We start from the raw sequence: 20450 nt of genomic DNA, 5'->3' as shown, positions 1-20450 counted from the left end.
ATAGATCCACATTCCCATAAAAATACCCAGATATTAAATACTTAGAGCTGAAATAAATTTAACTGGTATCAATTCAACTCTTCTTCATTCCGTTTTGCTTTCATCTCTGTGCTACAATCCGCAGAGGTCTCCTGCCATCCCTAAAAAAATAACACCCTGGGTGGTTGCCCATATTGCCAATGTCAGAAACCACAACTGTCTGCACCATTAAACATAGTAATTAACAGTAAACAATGTTCAATGAATACTGTCCAAGGCCCAATAAGCAAGAAGTAACCAAGCAGAAGGAGGTGACTGTTCTTATCCTCCCGCTGCAATGTCTGCCACCATGACAGGTGACGAAAACAAAGAGCAATGAGCATGCTCTGCGTTCTTATGTTCATGATTTATTTATTCGGCAATTATGTATTTATATATATATATATTTCGAAAAAAAATAGCTACTGCAGTGTACGCAGAGCATTACAAGGACACAGAACGGCTCTCAATGAGGCTTCAGTCCTATCAACCTTAGTATAGATCCGTCCAGAAGAATTGGATCGTTCTTGAATGGTCACAACATTGTCCCATATGTGCGACACCTCAGTCAACACCTCCACACAATAATTCAGCACATTAGTGAAAACTTTTTTTTCATCGCAGATGCAACATATGCGTCTCTGTACAGCTAGCTTTGCTAGCAACACGTCCACAGATCTTACCTTTCTTTAAGATTTCCTTCCAAGTGACGCTAAAAGTTGAACGAAGTCCCGCCGTCTGTGAAAGCGAAGCGCTTCTGATTTTACATGTCGCCATATCTTATGATTTACGCAGCTATTATCGATTAGACAGACATCTCCTCCGGCTCAGAGGAAACCACTGCGCATATCTGGAGCTCCACGTGCGAGTAAAGGTGGATGCGATGGTTGACAACAGACACTAAGTCACGTTATTGCTTGGATTTTACGGCGCCACCTTAAATCCCTGAACTTCACATTTTAACGGGAAAAAAGCGCAACGCGACTTGGATGTAACGAGTAACGCAACACTTTTGTAGAAATGTAGTGAAGTAGAAAGTACAGATACTTACTTGTAAAATGTAGAGGAGTAAAAATAGAAAGTACCCATCATTAAATCTACTTAAGTAAAGTACAGATACACGAAAATTGTACGTAAGTAACGAAGTTACCACTGCTTAGCGGTAGCTTCAACCGCCTTGAGTCAGAAAATGCTATGAAGATGTGACTCAAACTTTATCCTGACACAGAGGAAAAAAACTACACAGAAAATACAAGATTAGGTGGATTCACCTTTACAAAATTTAAGACAAACTTGCATTGTTTTTAAATTAATTTAAGACATTTTAAGGCTTTAATTTTAGACAAATTAATTTAAGACTTTTTAAGACTTTTTTTTGAAGGTGTCAACACCTTCAAAATATTAATTAGTCGACAAAAGTCATGATTCGGTATGTATTCAGGTAGCCTGGTAATCATTTCAGTACGATCAAGAAAAATAAATCAAAGTTGTTGTTTTTTTTGTTTTACTTCATTGTGCATTAACACATCTTTTTGCATTTATTTGATTCTATTATGTTCCAAAACTTTTTTTAAAGTGTAAAGTTTATTTATGTAGCACATTCCAGCAACAGGGCAGTTCAAAAACACCAATAATCAATTATGAAACAAGCAATAAACATTAAATTTTATCAAATCCCATCATTAAAATCACCAAGTAATTCCACATCAAATATACTGATCAATATTTCACTCACGTCAAATTAAAGGTAACTCTAAACAGGGAGGGTTTGGCCTTGGTTTAAAATAACACAGTGTTTCAGCTGTTTTGCAGTTTTCTGGAAGTTTGTTCCAGGTTTGTGGTGTAGTACAGAACTGACTGATTGGAAATGTCAATAGATGGATAGATTATACAACACATGTAACCAGTTGAAGACAGTTGGTTTTTACACATTTTTTGCCCATATTTAATAATAAATCAATCGTTTTGATGGCGTTTGTAGAGAGTTTTAGCTGATTGGACACAACAGGCAGCTGGTGTTGGACTCCAGTACCGGTGATGTTTCCACTCAGCTTGACGTTGTTTTCTGTGTATCACACAGTTAAATATGAAATTGTGTTTAAGTTTAACCAACTCTCCATTTAAAAAAAGTAGATTTTTAGCAGATATATTATATTATCCAACAGGAAGAGTGAAGGGATGCCAGGTGTGTCTGGAGCCTTGAGCTTGGCTAACAAACCACGTTGCCTCCCCTGTTCCTGTTTCCATTCACACCGCCCAAACGCCCAAACGCCCAAACGCCCGCCAGTCGGCTGGTAATTCTTTATGTTCCAGTTTTGGTACATTGACGTCAGCGTTAGCGAGTCTTTACTTAATTTGAGCTGTAAGCACATTTCTTCAGGTGGGAAGGAAGAGGTCAGTTCTACAGAAGTTCTGGAAGCCGTTTATGTTTGTAGTAAAATAGTCAACCGTAAATTTGCATCTTAAGAAAAAGCAAACCAGCCCACTTCATCTATTCATGTAAAACTAAATGAATTCTGCTTCAAACTGATCATAGACGGGTATATTTTGAATTTATTTTAAAGCGTTAACAACTGCAGCTTCAATAGTAACACCTTTCAAACTCTGACATAATTTCCCCACTTCGTTTCGCAACGCGTAACTTTTTTTAAATAATGCTTCTGATATGTTGCGTGTTGAAGTCTGGTCAGCGATCACGCCTTCACCACGTCACTTAACTCATTTCACACTCCTCTGGCTTATGGTAAAAAGACCTTTCGTCTTTTTCTGTCTTCCTGCTGTCGTCACCTTCCTACACTGAGGAGCATCTGAATGCAGCGTCAAACCACAGCCTTTGACTCAGGCCTGGTCGCACAGGGGCAGCCCTCAACGCAACTCTGGGATTTCTCCTCGTTCACACCAAGAAAAACGTCCAGTCTCCAAACGTTGAGAAAATATGATTCATCAAAATGGACAACCTGCTGGCAGGGTCGTCAACAAATAAATAAAAATCATGATTTTTAAATATACGTCAGTAAAAAAGAAGTTACATTGGGATAAACCAATATGGCTGACGGTCAAATCAATATAAAAGTCAAACTTAAAGTCTGAATTTGAGCCTTTGCAATAATCTTTAGTTAAAAAGACAGCAGAGTCATTTGGAGGTATTTTGGTAACAGCATTAGATAAGCATGTAAGTTCATTTATAAAGCACATTTTCACAGACAAAGTGTTTTACTAGAAAATAGCAAAACAGAGTGCAAAACATAAACAATACAACCACGAAAGCTCAAATTTAACCTATTAAAACTCACTGAGGGAGCTTCACACCTGACAGTCCGGTAGATTTGGTTCGATTTGGGACCAAAATTGTAGCATTTGTTACATTTTCAGCTGCTGTAGTTCTCTTTCGCACTGTCAAACCAACCAAATCCTTTAAGCAACCTGTTCCCCTCCTCACCTATGGGGGCGCTACACCAAGAATCACTGGAGGAAACAACATGAAACCTTTGGCTAAAGACCACGAGCCATTTGTCCCATTAGCATAAGGTTAGCACATCTGTTTTGATTGTATTTACCCAGAATGCTCTGTGCTGTAGTCCACTTCCTGCTTTTGGAGCGGTCTTGGCGTTCACATATGCATTCAAACCGAACCAGAGTTCACTTCAACAGGAGGATTCAGGCGGACCAGAGTTCGATTCACAGCTCACTAAACAAACCGGACTTTCTAGATAAACGGACTGGAGTTGGATTAACTGAACAGCCATCAACTCTTTACTTACAGGAATTACCAGTGGCCTCATTTCTTCCTCTGTTCAGGATATGAAGTATTTTGCTGCTCTTACATTCCAGCATTCATAAACAGTGCCAATTAAAAAAGTCACGAGTTTATTTCAAAACTTGTTTTTGATAAGGATCACCCAACTCTGACAAAGGTCTACAAGAAACCAATCAGAAACCATGGCAACCGGGGCTATCAAATGAAGCTCACTCCAAAAATCATCATCAGCAGAAGAAGAAAAGTTCATCTGTCTGGACCAGGTTCCTGTTTGCTTAGGATTCTGGGATTCGCTGAACAAAAGCAGGACAAGAGCAGAAGCTCCGCCGTGTTTTCATCAGCTTTTTTTATGCGCAATTTTAAATATCTATCGATTAAAAATGGTTGATGGAAACGTTAAAACTCAAAGTAACTTCTTCAGTTTCACAAAAAAGATTTTAATACTCGATTAAGGTTCTTTTTGGCTTTTCTGAAAGAGTTAATACGATAAAGATGAGATGGAAACACAATTACCAAATAAGTTCTGACGTAACAAACTTTTACCTCTCATACTTCCTGTTAATTACAGCAATGAGTAACATCAACGTCTGACAGTAACACCTTTTGCGTAGCCTGGTTGATTCACTCCAAACTACTAAATGGAAACATTCTCTTTCTTTTTTGCGACATTTCTCAAAATTCACATGATATTTCGATGGAAATGTAGCTTATAGAGCTCTAATATTTTGATTTTGTCATTAAAATGCCTTCGAGAATCTTATAGTATCAAAGATTACATCAAGTATAGAGATTGAGATTCAGTGGTGGCAGTTTGCTTTATTAACCAACCATCCTCACTTTTTCTGACCTCTCTTTATTTGCAATAATTATTAGATGCATTATCTGAAAGATCCATTTTGGAGGGATAACACTTCTACATTAGCTTAGATTTAAAATAAGAACACAAGACAATTCAACTAAAAACCCTTTTTATGTTATTCAAGTCATTTTTTAACATCTGGAAACTGAGACAGCTGAATGAAAACGTTGAACCGTCAACCCATTAAAGCTCAGTGGTTAAGAGTTAATCAGATACACATGAAACTAAATTAGGCAAAATCATTAGAATCATTAGAAACACTGCAAGTACACAAATAAATTCCTGTATTTGAAGGGATTTATTTGTTCATCAGGTTTAACTCTAAAATATGAAAAATGTCCAAATATTTTAAATCTTAACCATCCGAATAACCTGCTTTGTTCTCTAAAGGTCCAGATAATGTTATTATTTTTTGCTTTTGTTGCATTTTAAAAGCTAAAGTTGAATCAGATTGTCAGTAAAAGCAGTGAGGATTTTACCCTAGGTTCATCAGAAGCTTTGTAAAAATAACATGGCTCATATTCAGGATCGTATTTAAGAAGAAACAGTCCATTTCCTTCAAACAGAGACGAACTTCCTTTTGTGAAACTCCAGCGTTAATGTGCGTGAGCAGGGGATACCCGTACGCTCTCACACCTGAGCGTCCTCACCTTCCTGTTTTCCGTTTCTTCATCTGCTTCGTCTTTTCTGCTCGATGGCGGCAGCAGCAGCAGCCGCCGTCAGACAACTGAAGGCTCTCGTGTCGTTCCTCAGAGCTGAATTTCATACAGAGAGGAAGAAAATAAGAGGATGAGTTAGCGACAAAATTAGAAAACATTATCTTCAGGTTGCTACCTGCAGCTGAGCTTCATGTAAAGTTTACTGAATTTGTTTACTAGAATTTGTTTTTCATTGCTACCAAACCAACAACAAGAATCCCCTCAATGCAGCTTCTCACCCTGAACACAGCATCGACACACTGAAACACGGTGGTGGCAGCTTAATACTGTGGGAATGCTTTTTTTTCCCAGCAGGGATTTGAAGAAAGATGGAGCTGAATCCAGAATAATAATGTTAGAAGCTGCAGAAGACTTTAGACCAGCAAAAAAAAAGCCAGAGATACGATGGATGGCTTGGATCAGCGGTGCCCAAAGAGCGGTCCGGGGGCCATTTCTGGCCCTTTGAAGGATCTCCAGTGGCCTCTTCTCACCTACAGGCACAGTTAATGTAGATGGACACTTTTTCATCTTTTAGGGCAACTTTTTTTTACAGAACAATAACTTCTTCAAAGAAACATTAGATGTAAAATATAGATTCTCATTTATAAAAGTTTTTGCGTTAATCTTAATTTGGAGTAATTAGAACCACAAACACTGACTCTTAAAACCCCAATAAGAAAACAGTCTTATAATAGACACATAACACAACAACTTACTGATTTGTTTTATACAAAAATCATTTTAGTTTATTATTAAGTAGATCAAATGAAAATGGGACAAAACGTTCTTTTTAAACCTTTTGAACATTTAAATCATATATACGACTTCAAATTACTTTTAAAAACTTTTTGAAAAAGACCTGCGAACAAACAGCATCAGAAGAGCAAAAACTAGTTTATAAGTGTAATTTCTACGGTTTTATGTGGCGTTCACACTGAATCTGTGTGCAAAATCCCCACATCATGACACCTACACCACCGTACTTCACACTGTACTGCGGCATTAATCTCTGACAAGTTAATTATTTATGTCAAAATAAGACTGAAGACGGGTTTCAGTATTCAGAAAAAATGAAAGAATAAAAATAAAAATGGAAAGAAACTTTGTCACTTCAAGCTACAGAGAAAAGATCTGCGATTTATTTCTCAGTAAAAAATATTTAAATTCTTGCATGAATGAGAACAGAAACCAAACCTGCTGTAAATGTCAGTGTATTTCCTAAAACTCCACCAACACAGCCTCAAACTTGCTCATATTGATAACATTTCTGCTTTTTGAGGAGCTAAACGTCACAAATGAAGCTCAAGATTAAAGTTAGATAAAAACTCCATTATGCATCAAATGAAATCCAGCCTGACTCGTTTATCTGCTGCGTCGCTGAGTTAACCCTTCATGCAGACGTTTAACTCTGCAGAGCATTCTAAACCGCAGGCCTACAAAGTCGCATTTCAGCTGCAGTCCACAGTTTGTTCAGTTTGCTGGATGTGATCAGTTTACTGTGCATCCATCTCTGCATGCAAAACCCTCCACAAGCTGAAACACGGTGGTGGTGGCAGCATCATGGTGTGGAAGATGATGGAGCTAAACCTTTTTAGGAGGCTGCAGAAAACTTAAGCTCCCAGCAGGACAACTCCCAGTCCAGATCAAGGCAGAGTCATGTGTTAGAATGGCCTAGTCAAAGTCCCAACCCAGAATTTGATTCAAGAATTAAAATCTGATCTCCACAGACGTTCTGAATCCAGTCTGACTGAACTTGCTGTAGTTCTGTAAGGAAGAGAGGATGCATGCATCCATCCTCAGCATTTAATACGTTTATTTACATGTAATGCAGAAACATTGATGCTAATAAACAAGTTTTGAGTCAAACATCTGGTCTCGTTTACTATAAAGCTCTTTCTGTGAAGCGCCGACCCTCCTGTGGTTTAATTTCCTTCTTTCATGGTTGCAGCTCATGCATCTTGCAGCAGGTTGTTTCCCACCCAAAACTCGCACAGCAGTGATGCGATCGCAGAACTGCGCCTGTTTAACCTTCCAGGTAATTATCTCACTTCGCTTGCAGACAGAAAGATGGGTCAGAATCAGAACCGGTTCTGCTCAGGGCAGAACCTTTAACGCCACCCACAGTCGCTCTGTCTTTTCTCTGTGAAATGATCCACTGCAGCACAGAAAGGTGATATCATCGGCTTTTCGTTCCGTTTTTCCATCATATTACGAGTCACATTATTCCTGGTGAAGCTGAACGTCACAAGATGAGAGAAAATATATAAAAGTACGTAAAATTAAGAAAATTTTGGAAGCATTTAGCATTTTCCTTATAAAATGTACTGTGTCTCAGAATTTTCTTCCTGGCTGCACAGTGGCGCAGTTGGTAGAGCTGTTGCCTTGCAGCAAGAAGGTTCTGGGTTCGATTCCCGGCCTGGGGTCTTTCTGCATGGAGTCTCCATGTTCTCCCTGTGCATGGTGGGTTTTCTCCAGGTACTCCGGTTTCCTCCCACAGTCCAAAAACATGACTGTCAGGTTAATTGGTCTCTCCAAATTGCCCCTAGGTGTGAGTGTGTGTGTGCATGGTTGTGTGTCTCTGTGTGTCTCTGTGTTGCCCTGTGACAGACTGGCGACCTGTCCAGGTGACCTGTCCAGGTGACCCCGCCTCTCACCCGGAACGTTAGCTGGAGATGCACCAGCACCTCCTGACCCCACTGAGGGACAAGGGTGCAAGAAAATGGATGGATGGATAATTTTCTTCCTCCTATATTTTTACACAACACAAGGCATGAAGTTGATCCACTGCAGATGCATATCAGTAAGTTAGATTGATTATTTCCCTTCATGTTGACGCAGATCTCCATTTCACTGGGAGAGAAACAAGCAGGCTAACTATGAAGTTACTTCAGTAATTCAATTTAAAAAGTGATTTATCACACAATATTTGATACATTTCAAATTACTTTTCACCAGACTTTTTCCTTCCACTGAACTTTCCATGGGTACCCTTGCATGCAAGATGAACAGCTACGCTCATCAGAAATCAGCTTCTCCTCATTGTGGACCATATCAGTGATTATCTGCTGAATTACCATCAAATGTGTCGCATTTAGAATCAGTTTAACTTTTTCAATTAATCAATCAATCAATCAATCAATCAATCAATCAATCAATCAATCCTCTTTATTTAGACACAATTATGGTCCATAAACAGACAAAACAAGAACAATAAAAGGAAGAAAAATAAAAAAATATAAGCTGCGATCTGCCCAGATATTATTGCTGAGACGAGTCTAATAAAATCATTTATGTTTTCACTGATGAGCTGCAAATATCTGACAGTTTCATACTTGGTCAAATTTAATGTTTTTGCAGTTTGACGACTGAGATCTTTAAAAAACACCAAACAAGAAAGAACCAAATATTTTCGTCTCGTTTCAAAAACAAGACAAAACTAACTAGTAGCTTTTCAGCAACTTACTTCTCTGATTTAGATTTGGGATCCTGCACAGCGCAGCGGTTCTGCAAAACGCTTTTTATGAAGCTTAATTATGTTGTGAAATATAGAAAACTTGTTGCTTTCAGTGATTTTGGGGCATTAATATCCGGGGATATTGATCAGAAGTGTTCACACTACACTTCAAAACATCTATCAGTATCTGCTGTTGATACAAGAGGAAAATACTTTTATCCATCTTCATTTCACTGCAAAAACTAATTTTACCATGTGTTTTTATCAATAAATGCTGAATATAGGCAAAAAATACCAGTTCCACTGGCTGATTTTCCCTTTTAGAAAAACAATCAACCAGTGGAAGGTGTAATTTATATCTATATTCAACAATTACTGAATTAATTCAAGCTCCTATGTCTTGCAGAAAAGTTACTTGCAAGTTAATTTTGTCTTGTTTTGAGTAAAATGTGATAATTGCACTAGAAACTATATAAAATACTTAGTAAGATTTAATGTTTTTGCAGTGTAGGTGAATCTTTCACTGGATTATAGTTAATCAATATATCAGGAGCAAGACTTTCCTGCAAAAAACAAAAAATTAAAACTCTTTTCCAAATCTGACATATTGTCTTCCTGCTTTTACTTTATTTCCTTTAAATGTGATTAGCTATAACTTATGCATTATTGATTGTGGATCTATGAGGTATGAGGTGGATAAGCTTGATTTAAGTAAATAATTCCTTAATATTGATGAAAAAGTACTATTTATACATGTTATTTACTTAAATTAAGCTCCTATTTCTTGCTAAAAAGTTTATTTCATGTTAGTTTTGTTTTATTTCAAGTGTACTAAGATATTTGCACTAGAAATTAGACCCAAAGTTTTTGCAGTGTAGGCCTTTCCTGCATAAACATTGTGGAAGTTCTACCAAATTGTGAATCACAATTTCCATGAACTCTAAAATAAAAAGCTTATAAATTTCAGGAGAAAATGCAGAAGTTCTAACTAATCACTTTGTTTTATGCATCTAAAAATAAACAAAGTGAAACCAGGAACGAAATACGTCACATTTGGAAATCAGGGGGGGATTTTGCAGTAAAGTCTCGCTTCTGCATATATTACTAAAAAATTCACTTTGTTGTTGAAATTCAAAGTCTACACTGTGAAAACTTTCAATCTTACCAAGTATTTTTGTTTAGTTTCTGATGCTAATATCTCATTATACTTTAAATATGAAAAAAATAACTTATAAGTTACTTTTATGCAAGATATAGGAGCTTGTCTAAGTAGATAAAAATACTGCTTCTACAGGAGGATTTTTTTAGTTATGGTAAAAAATATCTCGCAATAAATAACAGTAGCACTTCTTATTTATATTAAATTATTTACTTAAAATAAGGTCAAGCAGAATAAATAACTAGACCAGATATACTTTGAGTTTTTGCAGTGTAGGCCTTTCCAGTCTGAACATTGTGGCCGTTGTACCAAAAGTTGCACAATTAGTGCCATGAACTCTAAAATAAAAGAATATTCTCAAAGTTTCTTTTTTGCATTGCATTAAAGTGAGACATAAATCCAGTTTATTCAAAGTGAGATCAGCTGTTTAGTTACTCCTCAGATTTCCCAGGGAAACCCTAAACGCACCAGATTGATCAGCGTTTGTAAAAGTTTCCATGGGGTTTCTGTTGGATCTAAAGCTTTCCGACGCAGGCTGCTGCAGCCTAAACCACCTCAGCGTTTTCCAGCTGCTTTGTCTTCTTGTGCAGAACATCAGCATCCCTGCACCTTTCTGACCCCCCAAAAATGACCAGCTGCACCTTTACTTCCCATCAAATCCAGGGGAGAGGGAGGAAATTATCAGAAACTTGATAAATTGTTGAACTTGCATGAGTGGGAGACCCCTCACCCACTTCTATGAAGTTTGGTGATTTAAAGGAAACTGCACAACCACATTTTTCACACTTAGATCACTGCTGCATCTCTGCATCACTCTCTCTCTCTCTCTCGCAGGCTGATATAAATAAAAGCTTTCATGACAAGTCAAACAGTTTGAGCCAACTTCAGGGCGAGAGACACGACTTGGCAGACGGTCCTCCGAGTCGCTCCGACAGGGATCGAAAACAACCGGCTATCGCATCGGGATCGCTCCGGGAATCAAACCGACATCTCAGCAGACAGACAGACAGACAGACAGAGGAGCGGCATGATGATGAGGATGGGCTCTGTGATGAGGAAGGTGGTCTGCCTGTTGGCGTGGCTGTCTGTGGGTCAGGTCAGCGGGTCGTACCTCCCTCAGGACATGAACAGAACCCTGCAGGACCTGCTGCAGCACTATGTGAGTACGAACGGCGGCGGCGGCAGCCGAGCTGCTTCAGTTTGAGCGTGTGGAGGTCTTTGCTGCTTTCTGATGCTCTCGCCACAAACTCTCACACACACATGCGCAAACACGTAGACCTGTGTGGGTTAAAGGCCAACCTGCTGCTTTTATGCAGCAACTCTGCGCCTCTTTTCTCAAGTTTGTTTCAACAACTAATGCAACAACAAGTGTCCTGTAATAGAGCTACAGCAAAACATCTAGAAAAGAATATCTATGAGACTTTTCAGGAGTTTTACTTCTGCATTACTGCACTACAAATCTGCACTGCAAAAACACACAATCTTAGTGGTGTAAACATGTTTGCATACTTGGACAAAAAAGACAAACTGACTTATTATTTCACTTGCAACATGGGGAAAATGTATGATTTTAAGTGCAATAATCTGTCAGTGGAACCTTTTCTTTAATATTTTCTTAAAACAAGCTCCTGTTTTGTTGCAAAGTTACTTTTAAATTAGCTTTGTCTTTTTTTCCCCAGGTATGCTAAAATATTTGCACCAAAAATACTTTTTGTTGCTGTGAACCTCTGCAGAAATCATGCTTAATTATTTAATGCTAAATTTTAATCTTATTTTGAAAGCCAAGCAGAATGCAACTTTGAGATTCCCTTTCTAACAGTGAATGCACCATTAAGGCCTTCTTTCAATGCTAGTCTGTTTAAATGTGCAGGAATGTTAATTATTTCAATTATTATAAAAACTAATATTTTGTGTTTTTGATCTTTCTGCAGAAAATCTCTAAATCGGATATATATGATGGAAAGCACGTGTTCCCCAAAGAAGAACTGAAAGGCAAAATGGAGGTAAATGTTCACTATCAAACATCTAAATCAATAACAGATGCAATAAAATGGTGTAAAGTCCTTACTCTGGTTATGAATTATGAAAATATTTCTCATTGTGGTTATTGATTAATTGAATTATTCTAAGTCTCATGGTTGTGTAAAGCCGTTATCTTTAAGTATTGTTAGCTTAAAGTACAACATAAACAAATTTAGCACCAATATTAATAACTTACGATCCTTAAATAAGGTATTCGATTACAACACAAACAAATTATACAGAATATTTAGAGAAATTAACTTTTACAGTTGATCAAAGCCTAATCCAGGATTTTCTGGGAGCCTAAATGTTTTGGAGCCTTAAATTAGTTCAAATTAGACAATTATTAGCTGATTCCCAGAAATAATGTTATAATATGTTTATCCAGAGCTTTTGTTAGTATTTCAAACTGTAATTTGTATTTACAGGTTTTAGTTTGACCCTTTTATTTTAGAAAATAATCTAAATCCAGCAACACTGATGAATAGAAACTTTGTTAAAAAATATTTACTGCTGAATAGTTAAAGAAAACAGCAAAAATCCATTATTTTATTAAAAATAATCAATCACAAGGTAGAGAGTAAATATTTCTCAGCATCAGAAAACCCACGCTAGCACGTTCTGGTTAGCTTGATGCTAAGCTAGGCTAACTACTTGAGCTAATATTTATATAGTGAAGATATTTTCACATATTGATGTAAAATTTGGGATTTAAAGTGGATTTTAGGGACTAAATATTCCCTCTGTGAAAGTGCATGTTTACATGTAGGTGTGTTAAGGGCCTGTTGAGTGTTAGACGCCGTTTACTTGCTGATGCTACCATGCTAGGAGTTAGCTGGTGTTTCTGTCTGGCAAAACATTTTCAGACACTTTGAAAAACCTGAACTTTATCACACAGGAGTTTATGTAGAGGTTATTGTGGTTTTCTTTCCTTCAAACTGGAACTTTCACTCTCCCCAAACTGTTACACAAAGTTGGCATTTTGTTAGTTTCAAGAGCTAATTGTAGATGATTTCAAACGTTAAGCTCTTTGTGGCACAGGCCGGCGTTTCTCGTGAAGAGTGGTGTGGTTTTCATGTGAAGATGAAGATCAGTTTCAGGTTTAGATCAGTGGAGGAACAAACTACAAAGCAAATCCTGAACACAAAGGGCTTAGTTTCATCAGAAAATTTAACTTCAGATCATTTCTTCACTATGATTTGGGTAAATATGTTGAATTGCACTAATACAGCTAAAAGTTTGTAACCACGAGAGCTTATTTTGATTTTTAGAGCTGAATTTATTTAAAGAATCTGGTGAAAGAGTCACAAAGGAAACGCATAAATAAAGCACGGGCTATTTTGTAGCATATGTAGACATTATTTCTGGTGTTCACTGGAGTTTTTAGCATAGCTTTAGTGCCCAGCTAGCGTGTACAGCCCCCAGGGGGTTTGCCATTCACTTTTTCCTTAGAGCAAAACGTTCCTAAGACCTCCTGTGACTCATTTAACGCCTCAAAAAGCAACAATTCGATGTAGTTTTTATCCAGTCTGACACTGTTTTTCTCACCTCCGACCCTCCAGCCGTACCTGAATATGCATCTACACCAGATGAAACTGTCGCATCCAGATGAGCAAAACTGGAATGTGACATTCATGTTTAACAGGCAGTGGGTGGCATTCCCCTTCATGGCCCACACTACACTTAGTTTAACTCTTGTGTGGGAGACCACAGAGTTTTTCCACTGTGTGAAAAACCTTTAGCACCTCAAGGCTGGTACATGCTAGTCAAGCAAGAGATGAGCAGCTTTTTGGTTGCATTTAACAGGTTTAAATTCTTCAGATAGTCGTAAAAGTTAAAAAATGGACAATTAAAACTCTTCTTACTCATTTTTAAATCTCTTTCAGTCCCAGATGTTGTTTATGGGCGGCGTTTTGGAGGCGTATGAGAAGCTGATTGTACACATGCTGAAGGAGCTGCCCACTCCAAGCCCGCTGTCGGCCACCAGCGGGGACAAAGCGGACACGTCGGGCCCCAGCACCGCCGAGCCGTCGGCTGCCGGCGACACCAGGTCCAACCTGATCAAAGTTTTACAGAAGATCAGGGAGCTGAAGCAGCACAGCTACAAGGAGCAAGTCAAGATTCTCCACGAACTGCAGAAACTCAAACACATTGAGGTACGGAAACGGTTCTTCACTTGGTTCTGCTGAAAGCTGCATCTGGAGAAGCGTGTCTTAGTTATTTTTGGCGTTTTTACTAATAAGGATTATTTGTGGCATTAAATTGTGTAAATACTTTCTAAACCTGAAGGATTTTCAACAATATTTGAAGCTCTCAAAGTCAAGGCTGATGTTTGGGTTCAAAAAGGCCCATTTTGGGTTTATTAAAACATCTAGAGATCTTAAAGACTTTTAAAGAAGCTTTGAGAACCGAAATAATTGAAATAAGAGGCTAAAGTTGGACTTTTTGAGTATTTTCAAGGTCTTAAAACACAATAAATCACCTTAATTAAGCATGTAAAGACGCAGCTCATCACTGGATGAACTTGTTGATATTATTTGGAAACTGACCGGTCTTCCTTCTCCAGATGGACAACATCAAGGTGCAGGGCAAAGCATTGTGGGAGCTGCCGTGGATTTACGAGAAAGCGAACTCGCTGGCAGACAACGTCATGAGGAGGCGGCGGCGGCGGCGGCAGACCAGGACCAAGTCTCGCCTGGGAGCCTGAAAGACGAGCAAAAGGGCAGCAATAACAGCTACAAAAACACCAGCGAAATAAGGATGTCAGATCACGAAAACTGAAATTAAAGTGCCTGTTAAGGATTTTGTAATTAGGGGATTCTTTCATACACATATATATTTATTGACTAAACAACAAACTATCAGGCTAAGCTTGACACATCTAATGTTGTAATATTTTAAATAGGACTTAATGTTTGTTTTTTTTTTACTTGAAAACAAGATGCTGCAAAGATTAGGATCAATAATTTTACCTGGAAATACTTGATTTATCCACTTTAAAAACATCAGGGGGTAAAATACTGAGAAGATCAGCTCGACGTAAAACATAACCCTGGATAGAGTGTGTTGAACTCTGATTGGACGGTGGCAGAGAGGTGGGTGGGGCCAGATGAGGAGGAGTCCTCTGATTGGTCAGACACTTTAAATGAAAGTAAACAGAGTCCAAACCAAGTTTTCTTTTCTTTCTTTCTTGGGATTGAGTGAATTTTGTACCAACAAACTTGTTTTTACTGAAGTGCCTTGGAGAGTCGATGATGTTTACAGTACAAAGTACACCAAAGTCTTTCATTATGTACTGTAAAGTACTTTTACTTCTCTGCACCTTCAAGCCCAGCACTGATGTACTATTATTACAGCAGAAGTACTACAGTCGTCGGGGATTTCATCGTTTTTACTGACCTGTTCTAGTTTTTTCGTATTTATTTTGTATTTAAGAGTTTTATTTAATAGTGAATCACGCTGTTATGATTATTTATTGTGTATTTATTGATTGGCACAAGCTGAAATAAACAGAAAGCACTTCAGTTGAACGTGTCTTATTTTCTGTGGCTCAGACCAGAATTAGTTTTCATTTTAATTCAGTTTTAATCCGTTTTTAGGGTGTTTATAAGTTATTAATTAAATATTGTTGAGTTTTAGCTTAGTTTTTATTAGTAGTTTTTGTTTTTTAATACTTTTGTTACTTTTTATGTGCAGAATTTAAAGTATATCTTTATGATTATACATTGGATAGACTGTCAATTGCTGACAGCTGATGTAAAGTTAAGGCTAATAAATAGATTTATGAACGTACAAGTAGTTCCAGTTAGTGGCAGTTCTTCCAAATTTATAATTTTTTTTTAATTTTTTTATTTCAGTTTCAGTTGATAAAAATAAAATGTTTTCTTAATTGTAGATTTTATTAGTTTTAGTTAACTATAATGATGGATTTAATCTGAGTCGCTGTTTGTGTGCAGACACTCATTAAATTTTTGTTTATATCAAATAAAGAAAATCAGAATCAATTTATATCAAACCAACCTGAAAAAGCAAATGCTCTCCTTGTTGCATCATAAATTATCTGCAAAACCCCGACTTAAATCAGCCAGATGTGATTATTGGCATTACAGGACCTGCCTGGCAGCAGGAAGTAGACCAAAAGAGCAACGAAGGAACCACAGAGGATGGGACTGTTTGACTTCACCAGTTTCTCCTCCTCCTCTTCCCAACAGTTTCAGTTCATTAAAGTTCATCAGTTCATCAGTCTAACTCTCCAAACACGTTATTTAGGGTTTCATCTTTACACTTCTGTGTAAATTTGGCCTCCATATGCAGAGCTGCTTCCAAATGTCACCATGAAAGTTTCCAATGACAGAAAAAAGTGGCTAAATAGAGCGTCACTGTCACTAAGTTGGCAGCAGTGCTTGTTTCGTCCTGCCCACAGCCCTGCGACCCCCTCCGCTCAGCCTCACACCTGGCCACGCCCCCAGTGTCTCTTAGCTCCGCCCACTTTGGTGAAATTCTCATTAAAATGTGTTTGGGGGCGGAGTTTTGCTTTCACAGCGGGGTTAGTTACACTTTAAGGTTTGCAGACACGTCTCTGAAGCTCCCACTACAGGATATATTGATTTCACATTGAAATTTGGGCTTTGACTAGGCCGTTGCACCATGCTGTTCAGCCATTCTGTTGTTTCTGACAATGTTTGGACTAAGCCTCGGCTGTCAGACAGACGGTCTCACATTTAGGAAGCAGAGGAGTTCATAGTTTGTTTAATAACTCCATCATATGGATGCAAAAAGCCCAAAGCATCAACCCTCCACCACCGTGCTTCACATTTAATAGGCTGACTCACTGTAAAATGTTGCACTTAATAAATAAACATCTCTAAAGTTCAATTTGTTGCCAATATTTTATTAGAAAATAGCGTCCCTTCCAAATTCTGATTTGTTTCATCTCTTCTGAATTTTCCTGTCATGAACTTTAACCTTTAACCTGCTACCTGGGGCCTGCAGGTATATATGGAAATTATCTATCAGTTGTTTATCTAAACTCACTGCTGATGTATTTTCTCCTCCAGCAAAGCAGCAAAGGTCTACTTAAAATTACAGTTTTTCCATTTTAGCTCTACATTTGTGCAAAAAATAATGTGATTTTTCACCATGATTTTATTTTTTTCTCCTAATTTAAAGCGTTTATCTGCAGATTTATTTTCGTGTACTCTTGAATAAAGATGCAGATTAACTATTAACCCGTTTTTTATGTTTTAATTCGGAGACGTTTCCCCTAACAACCAAACTCAAACTGCCTCTGCAGGCAGCAGAAACTTCTGCTGCAGCTTAGATACGCTGGACGGACCCCGGCCCTCCACCCCACAGCAGCGATGTCACTTCCTGTTACATCACTTCTCATAAACCCGTAGACGTTTCTTACAGTAACTGCTGGCTTACCCACAATGCACTGCAGGCGCTATGTGTGATTGTGTGTGAAGCTGTGACTTCTAAGAACCCGAGCTGTGCTTTCCCACCGCAGCGCCGTCTGTTTGTGTGGTCAATGAAAACCCTGAGGCTCCTCTCAGCGCCGCTGGCAGCGAAAATAAAAACATCAATTCTAATTCAGTCGAGCTGATTGCTTTTCTCCTTTTTTTTATTTTCTCAGAGCAAAAACAAGAAGAGTGGAGTTCTGCACGGCTCAGTCTGAGAGCCTCTTTAGTTCGCCGTCTTCCAGTTGCTATAATCAGCTGGTTTGAATCTCTTGTTGCTATTTTTAGCTATAAACTGCAGCTTTAAACTAAACAAATTCATAAAGTGCACAGCTGCGTTAGTTTCCATCAGGTGTTCCTCCCATATTTCCAGATCTACATCCATTTATGTTCACTTCTCCACATTTCCGGTAGCAAACATAAACTATAAAAGTACATTTTCTCAACATATTGTGTTTATTTCACTAATTCATCCTAATCTAACCAACAGCGTCTTTAAAAAGTTTTCATGCAAATCTGATTTTTAAAATATTTGGTTTGTCCCAAAGGGAAATTAAGTCATATCTTACACGTACCTTCACAGAGTATACAGAAAGTGCTGCAGAAAGTGCTAGCGCAGGTTGCCATGGTTACCCATGGTTAGTTCTCAATGAGATGCATCAAGTCTATAAAAATGCGACATCCATGGCGAGGAAAAGCGCAGCCATAAAACTTTAATATGGTTTCCCTAAAGCGGTAAAATTTCATTTAAAAAAAAAAAAACTGAATTAATATGAAATGCGATCATTTTGGCCACAGCTAGCAGCCATTTTGACTGCAGGGACTTTCGCACAGATCTCTGGCCGGGCAAAAATAAAAACAGATGCTAGTTTTCAAAAACTGTTGTAGTTTTTAGACACCCTTGCAGAAAAATCCTATGAATTTCACAAATGAATCACGATCAAAATAGCTGCGTTACTTCCTGTTTAGACCATTAAGCGACACAGAAGGTTGTTAATCACCTAGTTACTAAAGTCAGGCGAGAGGCAGCAGGGAAAACGACGCAGGACCAGGGTTTACCATCACTGTGTTAACATCCAGACGTCACATTTCTACAATGTTTAGATGCATCTCTGCTTTATGTGAAAAACGATGCTGGTGCACCTTTTCTTACCACCCCTTTTTCCTTCCACTCAACTTTCTATTAATACTGTAGTGAACTTTTTCACTATATTCAAATTTTCAGAGACAGAATTTGAGTTTTTCCATTTTCTGCAAGAAATATTTCACTGTATGTGAGATGAATCTATACAAGATGTGCTTCGCTTTCTGGAATAACAGAAATATTGAACAGTTTCACAATATTCTAATTTTTTGAGCTGTAAAAGCTCTAGTAATTTTTAAGCAATATAAGAAAGTATTTAGCAAACTTGTGTTTTTTTGATGATATAATAATCATCATTTCAATGAAGAAATTGATGATTCTTGTATACTTTTATTAAAAAACCTCAACAAGCATAATAAAAATCGAAACAAATTTCCTTCAATAGATACTGTTAAAATTAGATATTGGTGTAGGATTAAAGATGGCCGTCAGTACAGTAACTGCTGCCTGGGGGCTAAAAAACAAATACAGGCCACACTTTTCAGATTTGCAATTGCCGCGAATGATTTTGCAGGGCACCAGATACGAAAGGGGCCTTTCGAAAAGTGCTATACAAAAAAAACCTGACTAAAAGTCGTAAAGCTGGAAACATTCGATTGTGATGAACCGAAACTATCCAGAGGCGCTTTGTCATGCATGAAGAGCGGAAAGTTCAGGATAATTTGCTGGCAGTTTGGTTCAGATCCGGTTGGCAGGACAGTTGGTGACGCAGGTTCGTTCTCACTTTTGTTTACAACACGTCAAAAGTGGCAGACGAGGCTCTCGAGGTTGCGTTTTGTGTTGATAACTTCACACGTTGGTGATGTGTAAGAAAATGTTGTTTCAGAATATAAAACAAAAGAGTCGTGATCAGCAGAAACTTTTTTTTTCTTTTTGGTAGACTTGCTTTCGGACAACGTGGATAAAGCCGATCCTTTACCGATTTTACAGGAAGCAGGACTGATGTGTGCGTCATCAGTGAATATTTTGTCCAAAAGCAACAAAAGACCTCAAACTCAACACCATCAAAACCGAAAGAGCCAATTTTATCAGCCTATGGGTCTGAATAGGGTTATAAAGTTCTCACATTAAACACTCCACTGTCCAGATCTGGACAAGCAAAGTTCATCCTAAAAGCAGACCGCAGACCGCAAGATGCTAAAAGACGTCCCCAAAAACACTGAAAGTTACTTTCATCCTCATCTTGTGCAAGAAGAAAAACCTTTGCTGTTTAAGATCTACCTAAAATTTGAAAGGGGACATTAATAAATCCTGAATCATGTTCTTTGGACAGGTGAGTCTAAAACTTATTTGGACATGTTTGGCAAAAACCAAATACCCCGATCCCGGAAAAGAAACCAGCTGCGAAGCCTGGAGGAGGAAGGGTCACGTTTCGGGATGATTTTCAGCCTATCGTAATAAAAAAACTGACCCAGAAGTTATTGTGATAAAAGATAATGTTGCTTTGCAACCATTTTCAAATAATATAACGGTAATGGCATAAAAATGCGAGAACACATTCTCAACGATCAATAAACTTTGAATTATGATTAATATTTAACACTGGAACTGGAAGACATTTTAAATATTCGACATAAACAAATAACAGAAAGAACAAACTAAATTTATGATGGAGTCTCAACAAAAGGGCCAGTTGAGACCAAATCACCAGACTGAAGACTTTTTGTCGTCCAGTTTTTGGTAGAAAAAGAGATTCACAAGAAAAACAAATGGAAATTGCTGAGCTTGTTTTTATTTCCGACGCGATTATTTGATTCATCCTTATTGCGACAGGGTGTTATAACTGAAACAATCTGGCAGCGGAACTAGAACTTTTTCATCGATATTAAGGAATTATTGACTTAAAACAAGATCAGATTTCTTGCTGAAAAGTCACTTGT

The 20450-nt window shown here is 37.9% G+C and overlaps 1 protein-coding gene and 1 long non-coding RNA gene across 2 annotated transcripts in view; one reads left to right on the top strand and one right to left on the bottom strand.

The window, feature by feature from the left end:
• LOC145550162 (uncharacterized) overlaps positions 1-20450 on the bottom strand; it is an 83326-nt gene that overhangs the window by 54558 nt on the left and 8318 nt on the right. Inside the window, exon 3 of the long non-coding RNA XR_014086044.1 lies at positions 5285-5389. This is a non-coding gene — a long non-coding RNA (uncharacterized LOC145550162). The remainder of the gene's footprint in view (positions 1-5284; positions 5390-20450) is intronic.
• Positions 10430-17505, top strand: LOC103459380 (interferon gamma 1-like). Its single transcript, XM_008400890.3, has 4 exons — positions 10430-11104; positions 11877-11948; positions 13854-14123; positions 14534-17505. Exons 1-4 carry the CDS (start codon positions 10973-10975, stop codon positions 14672-14674), a joined length of 615 nt encoding a protein of 204 aa, XP_008399112.1. The 5' UTR covers positions 10430-10972; the 3' UTR covers positions 14675-17505.

The sequence above is a fragment of the Poecilia reticulata genome, chromosome 23 (assembly GCF_904066995.2).
Source record: "Poecilia reticulata chromosome 23, P_reticulata-male-v2, whole genome shotgun sequence".
Classification (NCBI taxonomy): Eukaryota; Metazoa; Chordata; class Actinopteri; order Cyprinodontiformes; family Poeciliidae; genus Poecilia; species Poecilia reticulata.
This window is presented reverse-complemented; position numbering and strand designations above follow the sequence as displayed.

What these genes read in the sequence shown, in the direction of transcription:
- LOC103459380 (XM_008400890.3), top strand. Translation starts at nt 10,973, where the DNA reads ATGATGATGAGGATGGGCTCTGTGATGAGGAAGGTGGTCTGCCTGTTG. An exon ending in AACTGAAAGGCAAAATGGAG is followed by an intron (nt 11,949 to 13,853) that starts GTAAATGTTCAC and finishes AATCTCTTTCAG; the next exon opens with TCCCAGATGTTGTTTATGGG. An exon ending in AGAAACTCAAACACATTGAG is followed by an intron (nt 14,124 to 14,533) that starts GTACGGAAACGG and finishes TTCCTTCTCCAG; the next exon opens with ATGGACAACATCAAGGTGCA.